The 24,104-nt window shown below is 37.6% G+C and overlaps 1 protein-coding gene and 1 pseudogene across 1 annotated transcript in view; one reads left to right on the top strand and one right to left on the bottom strand.

Annotated features, from left to right (window-relative positions):
• LOC141425978 (uncharacterized) overlaps positions 1 to 24,001 on the bottom strand; it is a 38,645-nt gene extending 14,644 nt beyond the window's left edge. Inside the window, exons 1-2 of the mRNA XM_074084895.1 lie at positions 23,884 to 24,001; positions 10,105 to 10,652 (exon numbers count right to left, since the gene is read on the bottom strand). Of these exons, the coding sequence (XP_073940996.1) occupies positions 10,105 to 10,652; positions 23,884 to 24,001 (666 nt within the window). The remainder of the gene's footprint in view (positions 1 to 10,104; positions 10,653 to 23,883) is intronic.
• On the top strand, positions 3,180 to 5,167 carry LOC109681951 (SIN3-HDAC complex-associated factor pseudogene; annotated as a pseudogene).
• Positions 24,002 to 24,104: the final 103 nt, after the last annotated feature.

Genomic DNA, 24,104 nt, shown 5'->3' with positions numbered 1-24,104 from the left:
GAAACACAAGAGGCCACAAATAGCCAAGGCAATACTCAGTCAAAAGAACAATGCTGAAGAGGTATCACAATACCTGACTTCAAACTATATTACAAAGCAATAACAATAAAAACAGCATGGTACTGGCACAAAAACAGACATGAAGACCAGTGGAACAGAAGAGAGGACCCAGATATGAAGCCACACAGCTATAACCAACTTGTCTTTGACAAAGGCACTACAAATATATGATGGAGAAAAAGCAGCCTCTTCAACAAAAACTGCTGGGAAATCTGGTTAACAGTCTGCAAAAAACTGAAACTAGATCCATGTATATCACCCTATGCCAATATTAACTCAAAATGGATCAAGGATCTTAATATCAGACCCCAAACTCTAAAGTTGATGCAGGAAAGAGTAGGAAATACTCTGGAGTTAGTAGGTATAGGTAAGAACTTTCTCAATGGAACCCCAGCAGCACAACAACTAAGAGATAGCATAGATAAATGGGACCTCATAAAGCTAAAAAGCTTCTGTTCATCAAAAGAAATGGTCTCTAAACTGAAGAGAACACCCACAGAGTGGGAGAAAATATTTGTCAGCTACACATCAGACAAAGGAATGATAACCAGACTATATAGGGAACTTAAAAAAATAAATTCTCCCAAAACTAATGAACCAATAAAGAAATGGGCAAGTGAACTAAACAGAACTTTCTCAAAAGAAGAAATTCAAATGGCCAAAAAACACATGAAAAAATGCTCACCATCTCTAGCAATAAAGGAAATGCAAATTAAAACCACACCAAGATTCCACCTCACCCCTGTTAGAATAGCCATCATTAGCAACACCACCAACAACAGGTGTTGGCGAGGATGCGGTAAGAAAGGAACCCTCTTACACTGTTGGTGGGAATGTAAACTAGTACAACCACTCTGGAAAAAAAATTGGAGGCTACTTAAAAAGCTGGACATCAATCTACCATTTGATCCAGCAATACCACTCTTGGGGATATACCCAAAAGACTGTGACACAGGTTACTCCAGAGGCACCTGCACACCCATGTTTATTGCAGCCCTATTCACAATAGCCAAATTATGGAAACAGCCAAGATGCCCCACCACTGACGAATGGATTAAGAAAATGTGGTATCTATACACAATGGAATTTTATGCAGCCATGAAGAAGAATGAAATGTTATCATTCGCTGGTAAATGGATAAAATTGGAGAACATCATTCTGAGTGAGGTTAGCCTGGTCCTAAAGACCAAAAATCATATGTTCTTCCTTATATGCGGACATTAGATCAAGGGCAAACACAACAAGGGGATTGGACTTTGAGCACATGATAAAAGCTTTAGCACACAAGGGAGGGGTGAGGATAGGTAAGACACCTAAAAAAATTAGCTAGCATTTGTTGCCCTTAACGCAGATAAACTAAAGCAGATACTTTAAAATCAACTGAGGCCAATAGGAAAAGGGGACCAGGAACTAGAGAAAAGGTTAGATCAAAAAGAATTAACCTAGAAGGTAACACACACACGCACAGGAAATCAATGCGAGTCAATGCCCTGTATAGCTATCCTTATCTCAACCAGCAAAAACCCTTGGTCCTTCCTATTATTGCTTATACTCTCTCTACAACAAAATTAGAGATAAGGGCAAAATAGTTTCTGCTGGGTATTGAGGGGGTGGGGGGAGAGGGAGGGGGCGGAGTGGGTGGTAAGGGAGGTGGTGGGGGCAGGGGGGAGAAATGACCCAAGCATTGTATGCACATATGAATAATAAAACAATTAATATTTAAAAAAAGATTTTATCAGGGTGACTGGGGGATGGGTGCTTTTTTTTTATAACCAATGCATCTTTCTTTTTCTTTTGTCACACTGAGGTTTGAACTCACGGTCTCTCATTTGCTAGGCAGAAGTGCTCTACCACTTGAGCCTCCACCCAGTCCTATGATATTATGATTAAACACCCAAGAGTAAGCTATCTGAGCAGTAATGCTTCATGATTCTAGAATTCAGTGAGCAGCCCACACTAGAGTACTGAGACGGAGTAGTGAACATGCAAGTGGTGTAATCACTGCCAGAACTTTGCAAGAGTTCTTTTTTCCTCCTGGACACAAAGCTAGACTACCTTTCCCAGCCTCCCTTATGGGAAGGTATGGGCCTGTGACTAAACTCCTCCAGTAGAGCCTGCTCCTCCAGGCATGGCCCACAAGAACACCACATGTGTGATCCTCCATCCTCTCTTTACTCTTGTCTGCCAGGTGGTTGCAATGTCCTATGGAATGCTGGATCCACTAGGTGTTTTCAGGTCTTCCTTCATCCTCATCATTCAAACCAGATGACTCTACTTCCTGAGCCTCATCATGGTGTGTGGTCAGGCTCTGTGAGATTCACATTGGTGTCCACCATAGGTCTTTATAGAGTTCAGCTATCTCCCTTTCAAGTGACTCCCATAACCCGTTTTGCTTTCCATCTCTCCCACATACATTGACATTGACATACTCTGTGATTTCATCTCTGCTTCTTTTGAATTTTTAATTTATTTTACTATATTTTTAGAGGGAGTTCCCAGGAGGAAGCAGAGATAAACACATGTATAGTTCTTCATATTTGAATAGCAGTTCTGTTGGGTCACTTTCAGAATCAACACTGGAAATGCAATACTTCAGAAATAGCAATTTTGTAATGGGGTGCAATAGGCACACTTGTAATCCCAGCTATTCAGGAGGTGGAGATAAGATCAGGAGACTTTATTCAAAAAATAACAAAAGCAAAAAAGGCTGGAGACTTGGCTCAAGTGGTAGAATGCCTGGCTAGCAAGTATAAGGACCTGAGTTTAAACTCCAGTACTGCAAAATAATAATAATAATTTTGCTCTTATCAGTCACTGTTTTGGATTTTTTTTTGAGATAGGATCTTGCTCAGGCTTGCCTTGAACTTGTGATCCATCTGTCTCAGCCTCCTGAGTGCTGGGATTCTAGACTTCCACCAGGTCTGGCTCTGTTTTAAAGGAGAATGATGGTGGGGTGAATTCAACTATGATACACTGTAAGAACTTTTGTAAATATCATAATGTACTCCCCAGTGTACAAAATACACATATATATATAATAATCTTCTTTTACTAAACTAGATAATTAATTAAATAAGAAATTAAGGAAAAATATATAGTGCCTCAGAAAAGAACAGATGATGGGGCCTTCTTCTCCAGCTTTGCCCGTGAACTGTGAGATGGGACTCTCATGGTTGAGCCCAGTGGGGCTGGGAGACATGTTCCTTTGGCAGGATGTGTAAAGGGAACAGAAAATTAAGTGTACCATTGAATTAGATGAACTGCAGGTTATCGCTCACCTCTGGTGCCAGATCAATCTAGTGTTCATATGTAACTTTTATTCTTCTGGATCAAGAAGAGTGAAGTATGAAAGTCTCGTCATTGCAGCCATGAAGTTATTGAATCATCATTAATGCATGTTTTATGATTTCTTTTGGCTACTTTCCCAAAGATTAGTCAAGAGGAATTTGGATTGCACTTTGACTTTTTAAATTCTAGTACTCCTGGGTAAAAGGAGGCCCTGCATTTGAGAGGTCATGCCCTCTTCTTGTCCCCCAGGTGGCAGGTCACACTTGATTTCTGGGTGAACTTGATTTCTAGGAACTCATTTGTAAACAAATATGACCATTAGAGGGAACCTAGGTCTTGTGAGAACATAAAACCTAGGAGAGGTAAGAACTACATGATGAAAGCAATAGAGCATAGATTCTCTTATTTACTTTAAAATTTTACTAATTATAAACATACTATCCCTGGAAAACTCAATTTTTATTTCTTGAGGGCACACGGACAAATTCATTACCCTATAAGGATTCTTATGAAACAATTAGTCAAGTTTACTATCATTAGTAATGATTACAAGTATTTAGTATATAAAATATGTCCTACTAATAACTTATAGTAATAATATCAATCATTTATTTCCAGGACAGCATAGAGGCAAATGTAGCAGGCTAAGTCTAGAGATAGCAGGAGAGTTAGAACATGCCTTGCAGTGTTGCTAAGAAAGGATCCTGAAGAATTGATCAACCCTGGCACAGTGCTCTCACTGTGATCTGTCACTGGATCTGTGGTGGGGCTCCAGTGCTCAGCAAGAGCTCTGCATGGGAGAAGTCTGCAGTCTGTAGTCCAAAAGAGAGCCCTCACGTGGGTCAGCCATGCTGCACTCTAATCTTGGATTCCCCAGCCTTCAGAACTGGCCTCACACATGCTAGATGAGTGCCCTGCCACTGAGATACACCTCCAGCCCTGAAATTATCTATTCACTCGGCTGTTTTCCCTAAGTGCTCCTATACGGACCCTCTGATTCCCTCCATATGGTTGGCGTGACTCCTCACATCTTGGAAGAAGGAAAACAGAAACAGCTCTTCATGTCACAGATTACTATTATGAGACATCTGGTGTCACTACTGCCCAAAGGAAAATATATTTGGCCTTCAAAACAAAATATACAGAGAAGTATAGAAAGATGCTGAATTTGCCAAGTCCTCCAGTTCTTGATTCACTTACCATAAATGTTATGAAAAGGACTTCCAGATCCATTTTAGATTGCATGAAATTTGTTCGGGAGAGGCAATGACTGTGTCCTGCTGGTGAAGGTGACAGAAGTTGTCAGTGGGATCAAAAACAACATAAAACAAAACAAAACAAAAAAGAAAAAAACAGCAGAAAACAAAACAAAAACCTGGAATCATGTGATAAATGCAAGGGCAGGGCCCAGTTTAAAGACTACATTGAAATCAGAGAAGGTGAAAAGTCTATTTGGAAGCAGGACAGTAAGCAGCCAGATCAGTAGACTATAGAAAGAACTCAAATGTTACAATTCTGATGCTCACAGTACTACCTCATGTGCCTCCTAGCTCAATCTCCTTGTTATAGTCACCAGTCAGATGATGGCCCAGATACAGAGACCACTTCTGGCTCTAACAGAACACCAGTTTTTTTTTATTTTTAGTTCTTACATAGTGGAAAATGCAGAAAATATGTCATGGTGTCATTGATAAAGGCTGTTATGAGGAAGTCCTCATTAACACCCTAGTTTAAAGGTAGGGCTCTAGTTTTAAACTTGAATACTTGTTATTCTGTCAAAGGCATTGTTTAGACTAGCTTTGGGTAGGTTGTCTTCCTCTAAGTCCTACAAACTGTGACGCCAGTGTTGGCATTACAAGAAAAAAGAAGTATATTTAAGATACTGAGTATTTTATAGGAAAACTAAATGCTGTAAAGTGCTAAGTCCTTTCCTTAAAAATTCTCTTCTAATGAAAGTAATTAGGGAAATTTGAGGGGATAAATATACATTTGTTGTATGATAAACCACATGTAGTTTTAATCTTTCTATATTGAGAAGCAGTGGTTGGGACATTTTTAAAAAGGTTGTCTATACTTGTCTTCCCTCATGATAATAAATTTGTCATAACTCAGTAACATCACTTGCCCCTAGAAGTAGTTGTTAATTATTTTGAAATATTAAGGTCTTGCCAAGGTTCTGATGATTTAAACCTGTAATACTGATTATTAAGCAGGACAGACTGAGCTTTCTGGTGCAAATACTTTGAAGAAGGAAGTAATTTCTAAATACACAGAGGGGTAACTAGACTGTATATGTTTCATTCTGTGTCACCTCCCTTCATATTAATATTTGTTAAAGATTTTTAATTTATGTGAACATCTAAAACAGAACAAAAGCTCCTCTTGGGGAAATGGTGAGCCTGTAGGATAATTGAGATCCTATAAAAATAGTACCAAAGAATTGCTACATCGTAGATAACACACATCATTAAAATGTTAAATTATCTAAATAAAATGTGCAAGTCTTCAGGATAGCACAGAACAAAAGTTAATGTTTCATGGGGCAGATTTAAGACTTGCTGAGTGTGTAAATAATTGACGTTCATTGTACACAACTTTGATGACTTCATTGAAATCCAAGCAATTTGGTTTTTTTCACTTTATTTAAAGTAAAATTGACTGGAAGGAAACAGGCATGTGTTAAAGTGAAAGGTGGGAAAAAGATATTCCAAGCAAATGGAGCCTGAAAGCAAGCAGGAGTAGCTATTCTTATACCTGAAAAAGCAGACTCTAAATCAAAATCAGTCAGAAGAGACAAAGAAGGTCACTTCTAAAGGGAGCAATCCATGAAGAGGACATATCCAATTGTAAACATAAATGCATCAAGTGTCAACACACTCAATTTCATAAAACAAGCACTATTAGACATAAAAGCACCCATAAACTCCAACACAATAATAGTGGAAGGCTACATCAATTTTCTTGATGAATATAAATGCAAAAATGCAAAATAAAACACCTACAAATGGGACTCAGCAGCACATGAAGAAGATCATACATCATGATCAAGTTGTCTTAATTCCTGGAATGCAAGATGGTTTAACATACACAAATTGGTAAACATGATACAGCAAATAATACAGAATACATGTAATTCAGAAGCAAGGACAAAAGTCACATAATCATTTGAATAGATGTAGAACTAGCCTTGTCACAATTCAATACCTCTTATGGTAAAGCTCTATAGAAACTAGGAACAGAAGGTTAATGTTTCGATATAATAAAGCCTATATATGTGACAAATGTATAACCAGCATTATACAAAATGGGGAAAAACTGAAAGCATTTCCTCTAATGTCCAAAATGGGACAAGGGTGTCCACTATCATCACTCTTATTCCATTAGTGCTTGAATCCTTAGCCAGAATGATAAGGCAAGCAAAAGAAACAAAAGAGATACAAATAGTATAGGAAGAAGTAAAACTATCTCTGTTTGCAGATAATATAATCTTACACTTAAAAGATTCTAAAGAATTCAGTAGAAGACTTGAAGATCTGATGCACATGTTCAACAAAGTAGCAGGATACAAAACCAACATACAAAAATCAGTAGCTTGTCTATACACACCAATGATGAACTCACTGAAAAGGAAGTCAGGAATGTAATTCTATGCACAATAGCCTAAAAAAAAAATTCCTAGGCAAAACATAGCCAGAGATGTTAAAGACATCTTACAATGAAAACTATAAAGTACCAAAGAAAGAAACTAAAGAAGACACTACAAGATGGAAAGACCGCCCATGTTCATGTATCAGCAGAGTAAATGTGAAATTGGCCATATTACCAAAAGTGATTATACAATTCAATAAAATCTCCATCAAAATTCCATGTCATTATTCACATAAATTGAAAAATAGAATCCTAAAATTCATATGGAAACATAAAAGACCTTAAACAGCCAAAGCTATCCTGAGTAAGAAGAGCAATGCTGGAGGTATCACAATACCTGACTTCAAATTATACTACAGAGTCATAGAAACAAAAACAGCATGGTACTAGCACAAAAACAGACACATAGACCAATGAAATAGAAGACCCAGGAATAAGTACAAACATATACTGACATTTACTTCTTTATAGAATGCCAGAAACACACATTGAAGAAAGACAGACTCTTTAACAAATGATGCTAAGAAAACTGGATATCTACACACAAGAGACTGAAACTAGATTTCACCCTGCACAAAAACAAATTCAAAATGCATCAAAGACTTTAATGTCAGGCCTGAAAGTTAGAAAATACTACAGGAAAATACAGGGGAAATACTTCAAGATGCAGGCATAGGCAATGACTTTCTGAGTAGGACTCTAATAGCTTAGGAAATAACAGCAAGAACTGACAAATGGGACTGTATCAAATCAAAAAGCTTTTGTACAGCAAAAAAAAAAAGCAATCAACAGAATGAAGAAACAGTATATAGAACAGGAGAAAAATCTTTGTCAGATGTTCATCTGACAGGAAATTGATATTCCAGAACATATAAAGAACTAAAAATAGACCCCATAAATGACTGGAGTAGCTATACTCATATCTGACAAGGTAGACTTCAGACTAAAATCAGTCAGAAGAGACAATGAAGGTCACTTCGTATTAATGAAAGGAACATTTCATTAAGAGGAAATATCAATTCTTCACATATGTGCACCAAACATAGGGGTAACCATCTTCATTAAAAAACTCTAAAGGGCCTAAGAGCACAGATAGACCCGAACACAGTGATGATAGTGGGACACCTGAGTACCCCACTGTCACCGATAGATAGGTCATCCAGACGAAAGATCAACAAAGAAACATCAGCGCTTCTGCACAGGTTAGCTGAATGGACATAATAGATGTCTACAGAGTATTCACCCAACAACCAGGCAATACATATTTTTTCTATAGCTCGTGGAACTTTCTCCAAAATAGATCATATTTTAGGACACATAAAAAGTCTCAACAAATTCAAGAAAACTGAAATAACTCCCTGGGGGGTGAGTTTGCACCAAACCACCAGCTAAAGTTGCTATAGTTCTAGCTTCAGCTTCGCAATGGTTTCCCTTGGCCAAAAATGCACTAACTCATCTCCAAGTTCAAAGAATTCAGCAAACAATGGCAAGGCAGAGCCACCAGAAAAGACCACCTGATTTCCATGACAAATATGGTATTGCTGTATTAGTCAGCGGGGCCACTTCTGCATTGCTGTGTGGACATACACAGCAACACAGATTGGAATAGAGTGGAACCTGCCCCCTGTTGGCAGAGTCACCCATAAGAAAGGGTCATAGAGGGGTGAATACAATCAAAGTACATTATGTGCATGTGTGGAAGTAGAATGAACAATTTAATATATGCCAATAACAATAAATTAGATAAATGTATGAAATGCCCAATTCACACAAGAGAATAAAATGACAGATAATCAGGTTCTCAGAAAAGGAAATTCTATATACATTGTTTATATTGATTAACAATATTCAAAAAAAGAAAAGAAGTGTGTGTTAAGGCTAAGTTGGCTGATTTTGGTTTGGATTCTTTTAGTTGGGCTTTTTGAGCATTGAGATATGCTGAGTGTGGAGCTCTTCAAATATAAAATCGTCATTAGAAGTCTCCCACTTGAGCCCAAATCAAAGTATTCTCATTACGTCTTTACCAAAAGTTTAGAAAAAAAAATAGGGCCAGTGTAGATTTTTCATAATAAGGGAGGAGAATTTGCTTGCCTTATAATTCCAGGCCTCAGTGCTTATTTATAAAACGGGGTTTTAAAAATTGGATGGTATCATAAAAGGACTCAGCCACTTTCAGAGGCACCTGATAGCTTTTTAGTTCTTAATCTAAACTTAACATTTTATGTTTCTTGCTTTTGGGGAAAACCTACAGAAAGTATTCCCCTCCCCAAACAGCTCTAATCACTCCCTCCACTCCCCACAAAAACAGGGAAGTAGTAGAGTTGAAGCCTTTAAGTCTGAAATCTCAGCTCCTAAAACATTGCTGCTAATTGCTCCAAGTTATAGGTTTATGTACTGCATTTTCCAATTGTCCCCACATTTGTAAGTTTATTTTCATATACACACATGCACACACTCTCTCTCTCTCTCTCTCTCTCTCTCTCTCTCTCAGTCACTCTCAAGTAAGACACTTTTTGTTTGCTGATAAATTATGAGGAATATGAATAAAGTGTGTACAGGGTTTCATGGGTGCTTTGTAAACATCAGAGTCACTTGGGTCCTTTTCTCTAAAGCCTGAAATCAAATTACACAACCAGTGATCGTTACGTTCCCAAACGCTGTTCACAGGCTGCATACTGACGAAGGGCAGAGAAAAAGTCTCATAACTGATGTTTAGGTGGGAAGGCAAAGAGATAATTTCAGTCAATCTGATTTGCCAAGGAAGAAAGCCTAATGTGCTGTCCACAGGACCAAACTTCAATACTAAATCAGGATCAGGAAAACCATTTGAACGAAGTAAATTGTCTAACATATCTACATCCAAATCTGCTGATTCCTTGTGCTGCTGGGCTACTAACTGGCAAAAGTCCTGAGCAGCTCTCACAATATCTGCTTTTCCATCTTCTGCGGACAGCACCTTTACTGCTGAATGGCAATTTAAAACTTGATCATCTTTGTCATTACTATTTGCAAACTCTGTTGAGTATTTGGAACAATCCAGGCCCCAAAGTTCCTGCTGTTGGTTTAAAATTTCATCCATCAGTCTAGAATTATTTTTTTTGAAAATACCTTGGTGGTCGTAGACGCTAACGTAGGAGATCCCCACGCCATACACCACACCACGAGGCTGGCGATGTCCGAGAAGCTGGGCTCCTGCTCCTGCTCGGTGACGATCAGGCCCCTGCGCCCAGGCAGCTTCTGCAGGGAACAACCGTCCGCGCGCCAGCGCAGCCGCGGGTGGGCGGCAGCGGGACCCGGACCCCGCGAGGCTGCCGCTGGTGACCACGGTTCCTGCCGACGGCCGGCGGTTTGCGGAGCGTGAAGCCGAGCGGCGCTAGGACCGCAGCGGAGGCGGCGCCACAGCAGCGCCGCCAGAGCGGGTTCCAGGCGCCGCAGCGGACGCGGAGCCGGGAGCTGAGCGTGCGGTGCGGGCGGAGCGGCGCGTGCAGCAGCCGCCACACCAGGTCGCACGGCCCCGTGATGCTCTTGTGGCGTTCGGGCGCCTCCTCTCCCGCCCTCCACACCCGCGGCCCCCGTCCCCGCGCCCAAACCCCTTTCCCCCGCCCACACCTCGCCTCGCCCCCGCCGCCCCCTTCCTCCTCCCTTGGCGGCCGTGCCTTAGTTTTAATGTTTACGATTTGCGTTTTTTGTTACGTGTGTTTCAAAGTTAGCCTTTTTTATTTCATTTTTGGAGTTTTTGTTGCTAGTATATAAAAATATAGTTTATTTTGAGTGTTGATCTCCTATCTTACTGTCTTGTTAACCTTGTTTACTAGTGGGTGTTTAGTGGATTCCTTGGGATTTTCTATGCATAGAGTCATCTTTAATAAAGACGCTTTTACTTTTCCCTTACCAATCTGTATACTTTAAAATATTTTCTTTTGTCTTGCTATTCTGGTTAGAACCTTCAGGCAATACCTAATCATAGTGGAAAGAGCGGACATCCTTGTCTTATTCTTAGTTTTGGAAAGAAAGCATTTGGATTTCCTCCATTAATTATGACATGAGTTGGTGTTTTCTTAGTTACCTTCTACCAGATTGAGGACATTGCCTTTAATTTCTGGTTTGTTGAGAGTTTTTCTTTTCTTTTCTTTTTTTTTTTTTTTTTTTTGTGGTGCACTGGAGTTTGATCTCAGGGCCTCACCTTACCAGGCAGGCGCTCTTATCACTTGAGCCACTCCACCCGCCCTTGTGAGAGTTTTTACTTAATTACTGGATCTTGTTGAATGTGTTTCTGCCTCCATTGAGCTGATCATGAATTTATGCACAAATCTATTTGTATGTTATATTAAATTAATTGGTTTGCAACATTGAAATAATGGGATAAATCTCACTTGGTCATGGTGTATGATACTTTTTTAATGTTTCTGGATTTGATTTGCTAACATTTTGCTAAGAATTTTTATGTCTACATTCATATGGAATATTTGTAGTTTTTTTGTGATGTCTTGATCTAAAGTTGTTACTCTTCCCTCATAGAATGAACTAGAAAGTTTTCCTTTTTGAGTCAGTTTTTTAAGAAAACGCGCCTAGTAATTTGTCAGTTTCATCTCTATTGTCTAACATTGTGACACTAATTTGTTTCTAATACTCCCTTAGGCACTGTTTGATTTTTATATTGTTAATTACATCCCCTCTTTTGTCCCTGACTTTGGTGATTTGTGCACCTTCTCGTTCTTGCTTGCTTAGTCTAGACAAAGGTTTTTCAATTTTGTTGATCTTTACAAAGAACAAACTATGTTTCCATCTATTTTATATATTTTAATATTTTCTTTCATTGATTTATGCTCCAATCACTATCATTTTTTTCTTTATTCTGTTTGATTTGTAGTTGTTTCCTCTTCTTTTTCTAGTTTCTTAAAGTAGACACTTTTCTAGTTTCTTAAAGTTTATTGCTGGATACCAGTGGCCCACACCTGTAATCCTAGCTACTCAGAAGGCAGAGATCAGGAGGATCAGTGTTCCAAGCCAACTTGGGCCAGTAGTTCATGAGACCCTATCTCGAGGGCTGGGGGAGTGGGTTGGGTTGTAGAGTGCCTGCCTAGCAAGTGTGAGGCCCCAATTTCAAACCCCAGTACCACCAAGTGAAAGCTTATTGATCTGAGACTCTTCTTACTTCTATTGTAGGTGCTGGAAGATGTGACTTCATTGTTTTACTTGCATCTCATAGGTTTTGACATGTTTTATCTTCATTTTAATTCATGCCAACTGTTTTACAATTGCCCTTGTGGTTTCTTCTTTGACTCATGGGTTATTAGGCATGTGTTGTTTTACTTGCAAATATTTGGATGATTTCCAAGATTTCTTTCTGTAGATGATATCTAATTTAATTCTATTGTAATTAAATTAAATGTAAATATCAATCCTGTTAAATTTGTTGAGGCTGATTTTATGTCTATCCTGGAGAATGGCCTATGTGCTCTTGTAAAGAAGGTTTATTCTGAAGTTCTGAAGTGATTGGGTGAAATGTTCTGATGTCAGTTTGGTAGACTAGGTTCACAGTGTTGTTCAAGTCCTCTGGATCCTTCCTGATTTTCTGTCTAGCTTTTATCAACAATTGAAAATGAGGAATGGAAATCTGTAATTATTGTAGTTGGTTGTTGCTTTTTTTTTCTGGTGGTACCGGAGTTTGAACTCAGGGCTATGTGCTTGAAGAACAGGTGTGCTACTGCTTGAGCCATGCCTCCATTCCATTTTGTTCTGATTATTTTAGAGAGGGTGTCTCTAGAATTATTTGTCTGGGCTGGGCTCAAACAGCCATCCTCCTGATCTCAGCCTCCCATGAGCCTAGGATTATAGACATGAGTCACTGGACCCAGCTTGATTGAGTCTTTAGACTGTTCAATTTAACATACTTCTATTTGGATTTACATTTGTCATTTGACTAATTATCGTCCTTTATGCTTCTGTCTTTTTTGTTCCTCTGGTCCTTCTTTACTGCCTTCTTATATTTTTAGTGTGCTATTTTAATTGTTCTGCTGATTTTTTGAAACTTACATATTCTTTCCTTATTTGGTCTAGGAATTGTAATAGGCATCTTCACTTACCATAATATAGTTCATATTTTTACCAATTAAATTCTGGTAAAATATATAAGCTTTGCTCCAATAAAGCTCTTTTTTAAATTTTTATTGTTTTATTATTCATATGTGCATACAATGCTTGGGTCATTTCTCCCCCTTGCCCCCACCCCCTCCTTTCCACCCACTCCAACCCCTCCCTTATCACCCACTCCACCCCCTCCCTCTCCCCCGCACCCCCTCAATACCCGACAGAAACTATTTTGCCCTTATCTCTAATTTTGTTGAAGAGAGCGTAGAAGCAATAATAGGAAGGAACAAGGGTTTTTGCTAGTTGAGATAAAGGATAGCTATACAGGGAGTTGACTCGCATTGATTTCCTGTGCATGTGTGTTACCTTCTAGGTTAATTCTTTTTGATCTGACCTTTTCTCTAGTTCCTGGTCCCCTTCTCCAGTTGGCCTCAGTTGCTTTTAAGGTACTCCTTTGTGAGATAGACAGTGTTATACTTAGTGCTTTATACTTTCTTATGACTTTTAAAGAAGTTAAGAGAAGTAAGGAAAAATGTGTTTATAGAACATTTTATATTAACTCTTGTATTTACCATTTCTAGTACTTTTCATTTCTTCCTGTGGATCCAACTTACTTTCTGGTATCATTTCCTTTTATTCTGGAGGACTTTAATATTCTTTGGAAGGAAAGTTGGCCAGCAAAACACTTGCTAATTTTATTTACTTAGAATGTCTTTATCTTGCTTTTATTTTTGAAGGATAATTTTCTGGATATAGTGTTCATGGCTGACATTTCTCCTCCAACACGCTGAGTATATTATCCCATTGTCTTTGGGTCTCCAATGTTCCAATGGCACGTCAACCATTAATCATGTTGATGGTTTCTTGTATGTGATGAATTTTTTGTTTGTTTGTTTTTCTGTTTCAGGTTTCAATATTATCTCTTCTTTTCAAAGTTTGCCAAAGCTAAATCTATTTGTGGATATCTATGTATTTATTAAATTGTAGTTCACTAGGCTTCCTTCATGTGTACATTAATGTTGTCCATCAAATTTTGGCCATTATTTCTTCACATATTTTTTCATTCCCTTTTTGCTCTCCTCTCTTCCTGTGGACAGTTGTTAAACATGTTTTAAGACATGTGTTGTCCCACAGTTCCTTCAAGTTTTTCTGTCTATTTAGGTAGGATAATTTCTATCGATCTATATTCTAGTTCACTGATTATTTTGCCATTTGACTCTGTTGTAAAGCTCCTTAGTATTTTATTTCATTTATTGCACTTTTAAATGTCATAACTCCAAATTTTATTTTATTTATTTATTTTTTATTTTTATTGTTTTATTATTCATATGTGCATACAATGCTTGGGTCATTTCACCCCCTGCCCCAACCCCCTCCATTACCACCCACTCCATCCCCTCCATCTCCCCCCCACCCCCTCAATACCCAGCAGAAACTATTTTGCCCTTATCTCTAATTTATTGAAGAGAGAGTAGAAGCAATAATAGGAAGGAACAAGGGTTTTTGCTAGTTGAGATAAAGATAGCTATACTGGGAATTGACTCACATTAATTTCCAGTGCATGTGTGTTACCTTCTAGATAAATTCTTTTTGATCTAACCTTTTCTTTAGTTCCTGGTCCCCTTCTCCTATTGGCCTCAGTTGCTTTTAAGGTATCTGCTTTAGTTTCTCTGTGTTGAGGGCAACAAATGCTAGCTAATTTTTTAGGTGTCTTACCTATCCTCACCCCTCCCTTGTGTGCTCTCGCTTTTATCATGTGCTTAAAGTCCAATCCCCTTGTTGTGTTTGCCCTTGATCTAATGTCCGCATATGAGGGAGAAAATACGATTTTTGGTCTTTTGGGCCATGCTAACCTCACTCAGAATGATGTTCTCCAATTCCATCCATTTACCAGCGAATGATAACATTTCGTTCTTCTTCATGGCTGCATAAAATTCCATCGTGTATAGATACCACATTTTCTTGATCCATTCATCAGTGTTGGGGCATCTTGGCTGTTTCCATAACTTGGCTATTGTGAATAGTGCCGCAGTAAACATGGGTGTGCAGGTGCCTCTGGAGTAACCTGTGTCACAGTCTTTTGGGTGTATCCCCAAGAGTGGTATTGCTGGATCAAATGGTAGATTGATGTCCAGCTTTTTAAGTAGCCTCCAAATTTTTTTCCAGAGTGGTTGTACTAGTCTACATTCCCACCAACAGTGTAAGAGGGTTCCTTTCTTACCGCATCCTCGCCAACACCTGTTGTTGGTGGTGTTGCTGATGATGGCTATTCTAACAGGGGTGAGGTATAATCTTAGTGTGGTTTTAATTTGCATTTCCTTTATTGCTAGACATGGTGAGCATTTTTTCATGTGTTTTTTTGGCCATTTGAATTTCTTCTTTTGAGAAAGTTCTGTTTAGTTCACTTGCCCATTTCTTTATTGGTTCATTAGTTTTGGGAGAATTTAGTTTTTTAAGTTCCCTATATAGTCTGGTTATCATTCCTTTGTCTGATGTATAGCTGGCAAATATTTTCTCCCACTCTGTGGGTGTTCTCTTCAGTTTAGAGACCATTTCTTTTGATGAACAGAAGCTTTTTAGCTTTATGAGATCCCATTTATCTATGCTATCTTAGTTGCTGTGCTGCTGGGGTTTCGTTGAGAAAGTTCTTACCTATACCTACTAACTCCAGAGTAGTTCCTACTCTTTCCTTTATCAACTTTTGAGTTTAGGGTCTGATATTAAGATCCTGGATCCATTTTGAGTTAATATTGGTATAGGGTGATATACATGGATCTAGTTTCAGTTTTTTGCAGACTGCTAACCAGTTTTCCCAGCAGTTTTTGTTGAAGAGGCTGCTATTTCTCCATTGTATATTTTTAGCTCCTTTGTCAAAGACAAGTTGGTTGTAGTTGTGTGGCTTCATATCTGGGTCCTCTCTTTTGTTCCACTGGTGTTCATGTCTGTTTTTGTGCCAGTACCATGCTGTTTTTATTGTTATTGCTTTGTAATATAGTTTGAAGTCAGGTATTGTGATACCTCCTGCATTGTTCTTTTGACTGAGTATTGCCTTGGCTATTCGTGGCCTCTTGTGTTTCCATATAAATTTAACAGTAGATTTTTCAATCTCTTTAATGAATGTCATTGGAATTTTGATGGGAATTGCATTAAACATGTAGATTACTTTTGGGAATATAGACATTTTTACTATGTTGATTCTACCAATCCATGAGCATGGGAGATCTCTCCACTTTCTATAGTCTTCCTCATTCTCTTTCTTCAGAAGTGTATAGTTTTCCTTGTAGAGGTCTTTCACATCTTTTGTTAGGTTTACTCCTAGGTAGTTGGTTTTTTTTGAGGCTATTGTAAATGGAATTGTTTTCATACATTCTTTTTCCGTTTGCTCATTGTTAGTGTATAGAAATGCTAATGATTTTTCTATGTTGATTTTATATCCTGCTACCTTGCTATAGCTATTGATGATGTCTAGAAGCTTCTGAGTAGAATTTTTTGGGCCTTTAAGGTATAGGATCATGTCGTCTGCAAATAGGGATATTTTGACAGTTTCTTTACCTATTTGTATTCCTTTTATTCCTTCTTCTTGCCTAATTGCTCTGGCTAGGAATTCCAGTACTATGTTGAATAGGAGTGGAGATAGTGAGCATCCTTGTCTGGTTCCTGATTTTAGAGGGAATGGTTTCAGTTTTTCTCCGTTACGTATAATGCTGGCTGTAGGTTTGTCATATATAGCTTTTATAATGTTGAGGTATTTTCCTTCTATTCCTAGTTTTCTTAGAGCTTTTATCATGAAATGATGTTGGATCTTATCAAAGGCTTTTTCTGCATCTATTGAGATGATCAAGTGGTTTTTGTCTTTGCTTCTATTAATGTGGTTTATTACATTTATTGATTTTCGTATGTTGAACCACCCCTGCATTCCTGGGATGAAGCCTACTTGGTCGTGATGAATAATCTTTTCGATGTGTTGTTGAATTTGGTTTGCCATTATTTTGTTGAGGATTTTTGCATCAATGTTCATTAAGGAGATTGGCCTATAGTTCTCCTTTTTGGAGGTGTCTTTGCCTGGTTTTGGGATAAGTGTAATACTAGCTTCATAAAATGTGTTTGGCAGTTTTCCTTCCCTTTCTATTTCGTGGAACAGTTTAAGGAGGGTTGGTATCAGTTCTTCTTTAAAGGTCTGATAGAATTCAGCAGAGAATCCATCAGGTCCTGGACTTTTCTTTTAGGGGAGACTCTTGATTGCTGCTTCAATTTCATTTTGTGTTATAGGTCTATTCAGGTGATTAATTTCCTCTTATTCAGTTTTGGATGATCATATGTATCTAGAAATCTGTCCATTTCTTTAAGATTTTCAAATTTATTTGAATATAGGTTCTTAAAGTAGTCTCTGATGATTTCCTGGACTTCCATGGTGTTTGTTGTTATCTCCCCTTTTGCATTCCTGATTCTACTAATTTGGGTTTTTTCTCTCCTCATATTAGTCAGGTTTGCCAGGGGTCTATCGATCTTGTTTTTTTTTTTTTTTAAAGAACCAACTTTTTGTTTTATTAATTCTTTGTATGGTTTTTTTTGGTTTCTATTTCATTGATTTCAGCTCTTATTTTTATTATTTCTCTCCATCTATTTGTTTTGGCATTTGCTTGTTCTTGTTTTTCTAGGAGTTTGAGATGTATCATTAGGTCATTGATTTGGGATCTTTCAGTCTTTTTAATATATGCACTCATGGCTATAAACTTTTGAGGGGGATATTCTTATCTGTGCTTAGCTCAGTGGTGAGCAAATGATGATGTATAGAGATTGTGCTTAAGAATTTTGAGCCAGTAAGTCTTCTGTTTTCTGTCAGTGGATCTGTGGATAGGGAGAGAATGCATGCAAAATTTAGCTGTTTTCATCTGCCTTCCTTCACTTTTACTTTCTGCTGGACCCTTTCTCTCTCCTCTGGATGCACACAGCCTCAGCCAGGAATACTCTTGCTCCAACCATTGCTATGACTTCAGGCTAACAGGACCAAACTATTGCTCCTTCCTGGTCCCTTACCCTGAAGATCATCACTTCTACAATAACATTGCAGTGCGCAGGCAATGTTCACCACAAAGCAAATGTTCCTCCTTTAACCATGGCAACAAAATGGCTAGACCTTGTTCCAGACCATTTTGGCCAAACCACCTTGCCCCTCAAACTGAGGGTAGGGGAAAGGTGGGACAGGAACAACCCTAGGCAGGAATGCCATAAAATCCTGCTCTTAGCCATGTTCAGTGGTTTCTCAAACACAAACGTTGGACACTTTATTCAATTTCCAGAGTAGTGAAGTGAGTTGTTAAAAAATTTATAGTATTCAGTTTCACAGTTTTTTGTTTAATTGTTGCTGCACTGGGGATTGAACCCAGGGCCTTGTGCATGTTAGGGTAAGTGCTCTATCAGTTGGCTACACCGAAGAGAAGAGAATAGAACGCAGAAGTGGATGAGTGAAAGGGACTGACATTAACTGAGCAGCTACTGTATGGTCACTGTGAGATTTCTCTATATTTTTTTCATTTAATTATCATTAACTAGCATTTTCTTGAATTCTACAAGAAATATGTTTAAGTATCAGGACTGGTTTTTTTTTGGGGGGGTACTGGGGCTTGAACTCAGGGCCTTCACTTTGAACCACTTCACTAGTCCTTTTTGTGTTAGGTATTTTTGAGATAGGGTCTCATGGAACTATTTGCCTGGGATGGCTTCAGCCCGTAATTCTCCTGATCTCTGCCTCCTGAGTAGCTAGGATTACAGGCGTGAGACACCAACACCTGGCTGGACTATCTTAAAATAAATTTGATTGGTTTTTAAATTTTAGAAAAGAATAAAGAAGGGGGAAATGACATGCAATCTGATTTCCTCGTTTAAATTAGTTCAAGGTAAAAAAGAAAAAGTAGTATATAAATATGGTTAGAAATTATTAAGATTCAGAGAGACATAAAAAAGAAAAGGCCACTTTCTTTCATCTCTTACACCAAAGGCAAACAATTCCATACATAAAAATTTCTTATTTAATTTGAACAATTTTCTCATGTAATCAATCTTTCTTAGAAGTTTTCCTATACAAATATTACCACATGTGAGTGTTTATGTCTATGAACATGTATTTCTTTGTTCATTTACATAGAGGGGATTAAGCTATAATGCTGTTCTGTACTTTCTGCACAGATACATAATTATTATTTAGGTTATTTCCACATTATATATTTTGAAAAGCATTTTCAAGTGTGTTTCTCAGATAAATTCCTTTCTTCATGTTTAACAATCTTTAATTCAATCATAAAAGTCCAGTACAAGCCATTTGTAGGACTTGGGATTTGTTCCTTTAAAAACAACAGGGGAAATGCAACAAACTGATATTTCCACTTTTCAAAATCCTTCAAGGAAAGAGTGGATCATAGGGTCATAGAAGATTAACCTAACGAAACCCACTTTCTCCCCACCAATAGTTTATACACCTTCCATAATCTTAATACATATCCCTGAATGAAGATTTACAGTTCAGCTTTGCTTACATTAACCATTTTAAAAATGCCAATAAAAAGCAAGCTAGTGCTTGCTTCCTACATTGCCAAACAACTGCTCCTAGATGCATTTCTTCTTAGAACAAGGGGGTCATCATTTGTACAAAGCAATAGTTAGCTTCCATATACATTTTCCAGAAATGGCATGTACCATTCAAAACTTAGACACTCTCACACTTGCAAAGTGGAATCTTGAGTGGAATATAAAAGCATGAATGGCAAAATTGAAGATCAGTAGCAGAATTATTTTCTATTTATTTAAAGCATAGTAAAAAATGGTACACTTTGGAAATTCAGCAGCATTAATTTGCCATAAATTGCCATTAATTTGAGGAGCATCACACAGTTAAAAAAAAAGAGAAAAGGAAATTTTTATTAACAGTGCTCCTGTTTTGAGAACTGCATTACATAATTTTACCTTCCCAAACAGACCATTCACAAATATCAGGTCGATAAACTGCTAACATCCATAAAAATGGTAGCTTCTGACTAAAATGCAAGAATTTAAAAGTGGTATCACACAAATTCTTAAGAGTAACATTTCTGGTTATTTCATATACCTTTTTTGAATAGGAATTGACAAGTTGTCCTTAAAATTTTTGCATATCTTACTCTTCTGTCATTTGTTTGTGAGTCAGCTTATTTCTTCCCAAACCATTAAATGCTCAAAATTCTCAAATCTGATGGGTAGAAATTTTTACTTACTGTGTGTGTGTGTGTGTGTGTGTGTGTGTGTGTATGGGGATCAAATTCAGGGCCTGGGTGTACTAGGCAAGCACATTACTATTGACCTACATCCACAGCCTTGTATATTACAATTCTTAAAAGCTCACATATCCTGGAACATATACAACCACTGAATAGTGCCTTATTGTCTTAGATTTCTAAAGTTACTATTGTTTAAAACCTTCATCAAACTTCTTTCTTGGAATAGCTTTCATAACAACTTAATAAGCTATCTACCCCAAATCACTTTTTCTTAATATTCTCAAATGATATTCTTCATCTTGAAAAACAGTACCAAGAATTTGTATGGGGCTCATTTCAACAATAAGTATCAATGATTTCCAAAGCCAACTCAGTAAAAAATCTCTAGAACAACTGCTATTTGTATTGATTTCTATTATATAATCAAAGTAGTAAAATGAGTTCTATCAATTGAAGCTTCAAGTCAAGTCCCCTAATTCCCAGTCCTCAGCCTCTATCTCTATCTATCTATCTATCTATCTATCTATCTATCTATCATCTATCTATCATCTGTCTATCTATCATCTGTCTATCATCTATCTATCTATCTATTCAGAAGCTTCCAAGTCATACATTTATTCACTGGGCTATGAATAAGGATAGTATAAGATAATGACTCATTTATTATTTTATTCAACAGATGTATATTGAGTACCCACTGTACCAGGCACCAAGGTAGATTCTATGGGTACAATTATGAGCATGAAGACACTTGGTACTTGCTTTCATGGAATTTACTAACACAGGAGATGTAAATTGATCAAGTAATTACGTACACGATATATAGGTGTGTGCCTATATATATGTGTGTGTATGTAGTTAAAAATTTCATATATAATTAAAAACTTAAGGCAGTGCTATCAGTAAATAATAGGCAATGTTTATTGAATTGTTACTATATTCCAGGCACTGTGACAGTGCTTTATAGATACTATATCATATAAGTCTTCACAAATCTATGAGGTAGATATTGTAATTATCATCATCTTATACATAAGAAGCTAAGACTCGTAGAAAAGAAGGAAATTGTCAGGTAACCTTGCTAATAAGCAATGAGATAGGATTTGATTCTAGGCAGTCTAATTTCAGTGGCTGTGAGTGTGACTGTTGACTGATGCCCTTCTCTCTGTGGGAATGAAATTTAGAAAACTGATCTAGTCCAGGGAGTTCAAGATTGCTTGAGCCAGCTACTGTTGCATGTTGAAATCCACATTAAATGCTTTTGACTTTGATCTCTACACTGATAAGAAGCCATGGAATGATTTTAATAGGGAAAAATAAAATTGGATTTGAGATTTGAAAGGATAAATTTTGGTGGAAAATGGATCAGAGAGGCAAGAGAAGCAGGGAAGCTAGCTGGGAGGTTACTGAGAAAGCTCATGTGAGAGATGATTGCGGTTTTGATGAGGGCTAAGATGGTGGTAATGGACAGAAATGGAAGAATTTGAGAAGAAGCAAGACGTGGTCTATGTGGTGATGGACAGAAATGGATGAATTTGAGGAAAAGCAAGAACAGGGCTTTTGGTGGTGTGGAAATTAGGAAAGAAGAAGAAGAGGAAGATAAGAATTTTGTCTTTATTTCTGACTGTGGCATTGAATACTGGTGGTGCCTTTCAGCTAGAGAGGAGACAGTGGTTGAGGACCAGGCTTGGTAGAGGAGAGAGGTAATGCTCCTGGAAAAGGTGGCAATTCAAATCATTTGGTATTTTCAAGTGTAAATGCAAAAAGACAGGTATCAGCACAAAGCTCAGAGAGGAGAGTGAAGATAAAAGTGGGAGCCATGGGTGTGAGACTGATTGGTGGCACTGTAGTGACTGTGCCGTCAAGCAGGAAGGAGGCACTGGGCATGGAAGGAAGGAGCCAACATTGTTACCTTGAGGATTTCTCACAATGGACAGCAGATAGCGGAGAAAGAACTAGAAAACCAAACTGCAGAAGAGTGGCCCAGAGGACAGGGAGATGTCACAGGAATTATTTAGGGACAGAGGGAACTTAAAATATCAAATGCTGCTAGAGTTCAGATAGCATAAGGATTTTTTTAAAAAATGTTGTTTGAATTTTACAGATAGAAGGTAGCCTTCTGGATTTCTCCTTTGTTTTCCTCTATCAAGTAACATCATTTATCAAGTTAGAAAGCAGCAAAACCAGTATTAGTTTAATTTTGAATAAAAATATTCTCACCTTGCATTCAGAGACAATGTCAAAATATTTTTAGAAGAATGCTTTTGCATTTTTAGAAATTATTCTCAAAAACACCGAATATATAAATCATAGTATTAAATAATGTGTATATAATAATATTTTTGAAAATACTCTTAGAACTTAGCATTAGCAAAAAGTTCCTCTCAAGGAATTGGTAAGTTTATTTTTATGGACTAAGAAACTATTAACCCAATTATATTAACTTAGTAAATATTAACCTTATATCTAACAATATAACCTAAATATTACCAGAAATTCAGAGCTACAGTTAATATAGAAGGGATTTAATCATTGAAATGATTCCTGTCTCTTACATTTATGTTTTCTCTGACTTTATACTGGTATTTCTTACTTGAGGTATTATGTAGCATGTGAGCTTAATGTGGGAAATTATTTATATTCTTTTTTGAATAAAAGTTATTAAAAGTTAATATCTAAAAGAAGTAAGTTAGGTCAACGAGTATACAAATGGTCCATACACTCTATTCGCAATAATTTTGGGGAGAGGTTTTTTTTTTTTTGTCTTTTCTTTTTTGGTGCTGGGATCGAACCCAGGGCCTCACGCATGCTAGGCAAGCGCTGTACCACCGAGCTACATCCCAGCCCTATTCTCAATAATTTTGAAGATAAGTCAGGCATAAATAGATTCTAATCTGGCTCAGCCACATGCTAGCCTGTTATTCTGTGAATTGAATATTAATACCTACCATATTGAGTTGCTTTAAAGAGTAAATGTGGTAATATATACAAAATGACCACTATACTTGGCAGACGGTAGTAGCTTAACTATTGTTTTCTTCTGAAATCCTTCTCTAATCATCAAATTATGTTTTCAGAGTAGAATTTGTTAAAAAGGTAATTTTAGATTTTTGGTCATATCTTTGCTTAGGCTTACCTCAGCTACCCTGGCACTTACTGTCTTATTTGATTTTGTATTCCTAATGCCTACCTCATTCATTAGCATGGGTCCTATATTCAATTCATGCTGTCAAATGAATGAATGAGTGGCAAATGTGAGAGAGAATGAATGGCGAATGGACCTGGAGTGTATCCATGATCACCTCCCTCTAGTCCCTTTTGCCTTCTTTTTATTAAGTGTAACTCTTCCCCATTCTTTGAGAACCCTCAAATCCTACTTCCATTTTGAAGCTTCTTATAATTATAATATGCACAGATTGGTCACCTGCCTTCTATTTAGGTGGTTTTCACGCTATTTCTAGCAGTAATTTTTCTTAATTGAAAAACCTTGCATAAGACTCTTAGGTTATGAAAGAGACTGTGGGAGTGCTCCGCCCACTTTCCCTACCCACTCTGCGGTAGACTTTCCACCTTGTACAGTACACATCTCCTCTTGGATATCCTTTATATCTTGACCCAAAATTACATTCCACAAACCACTCTGCTTTATTCTTCTGTCCTCCCATGTATTCATAATGCATATCATGGTCTGCCTCCACAGAACTTTAAAATCCCCTGGAAGCAGGAAGAATGCCTTAACCTTCCTGTCTGTCTCTGATGAGATCCCCA

This window comes from Castor canadensis, chromosome 1 (genome assembly GCF_047511655.1).
Source record: "Castor canadensis chromosome 1, mCasCan1.hap1v2, whole genome shotgun sequence".
Taxonomy (NCBI): domain Eukaryota; kingdom Metazoa; phylum Chordata; class Mammalia; order Rodentia; family Castoridae; genus Castor; species Castor canadensis.
This window is presented reverse-complemented; position numbering and strand designations above follow the sequence as displayed.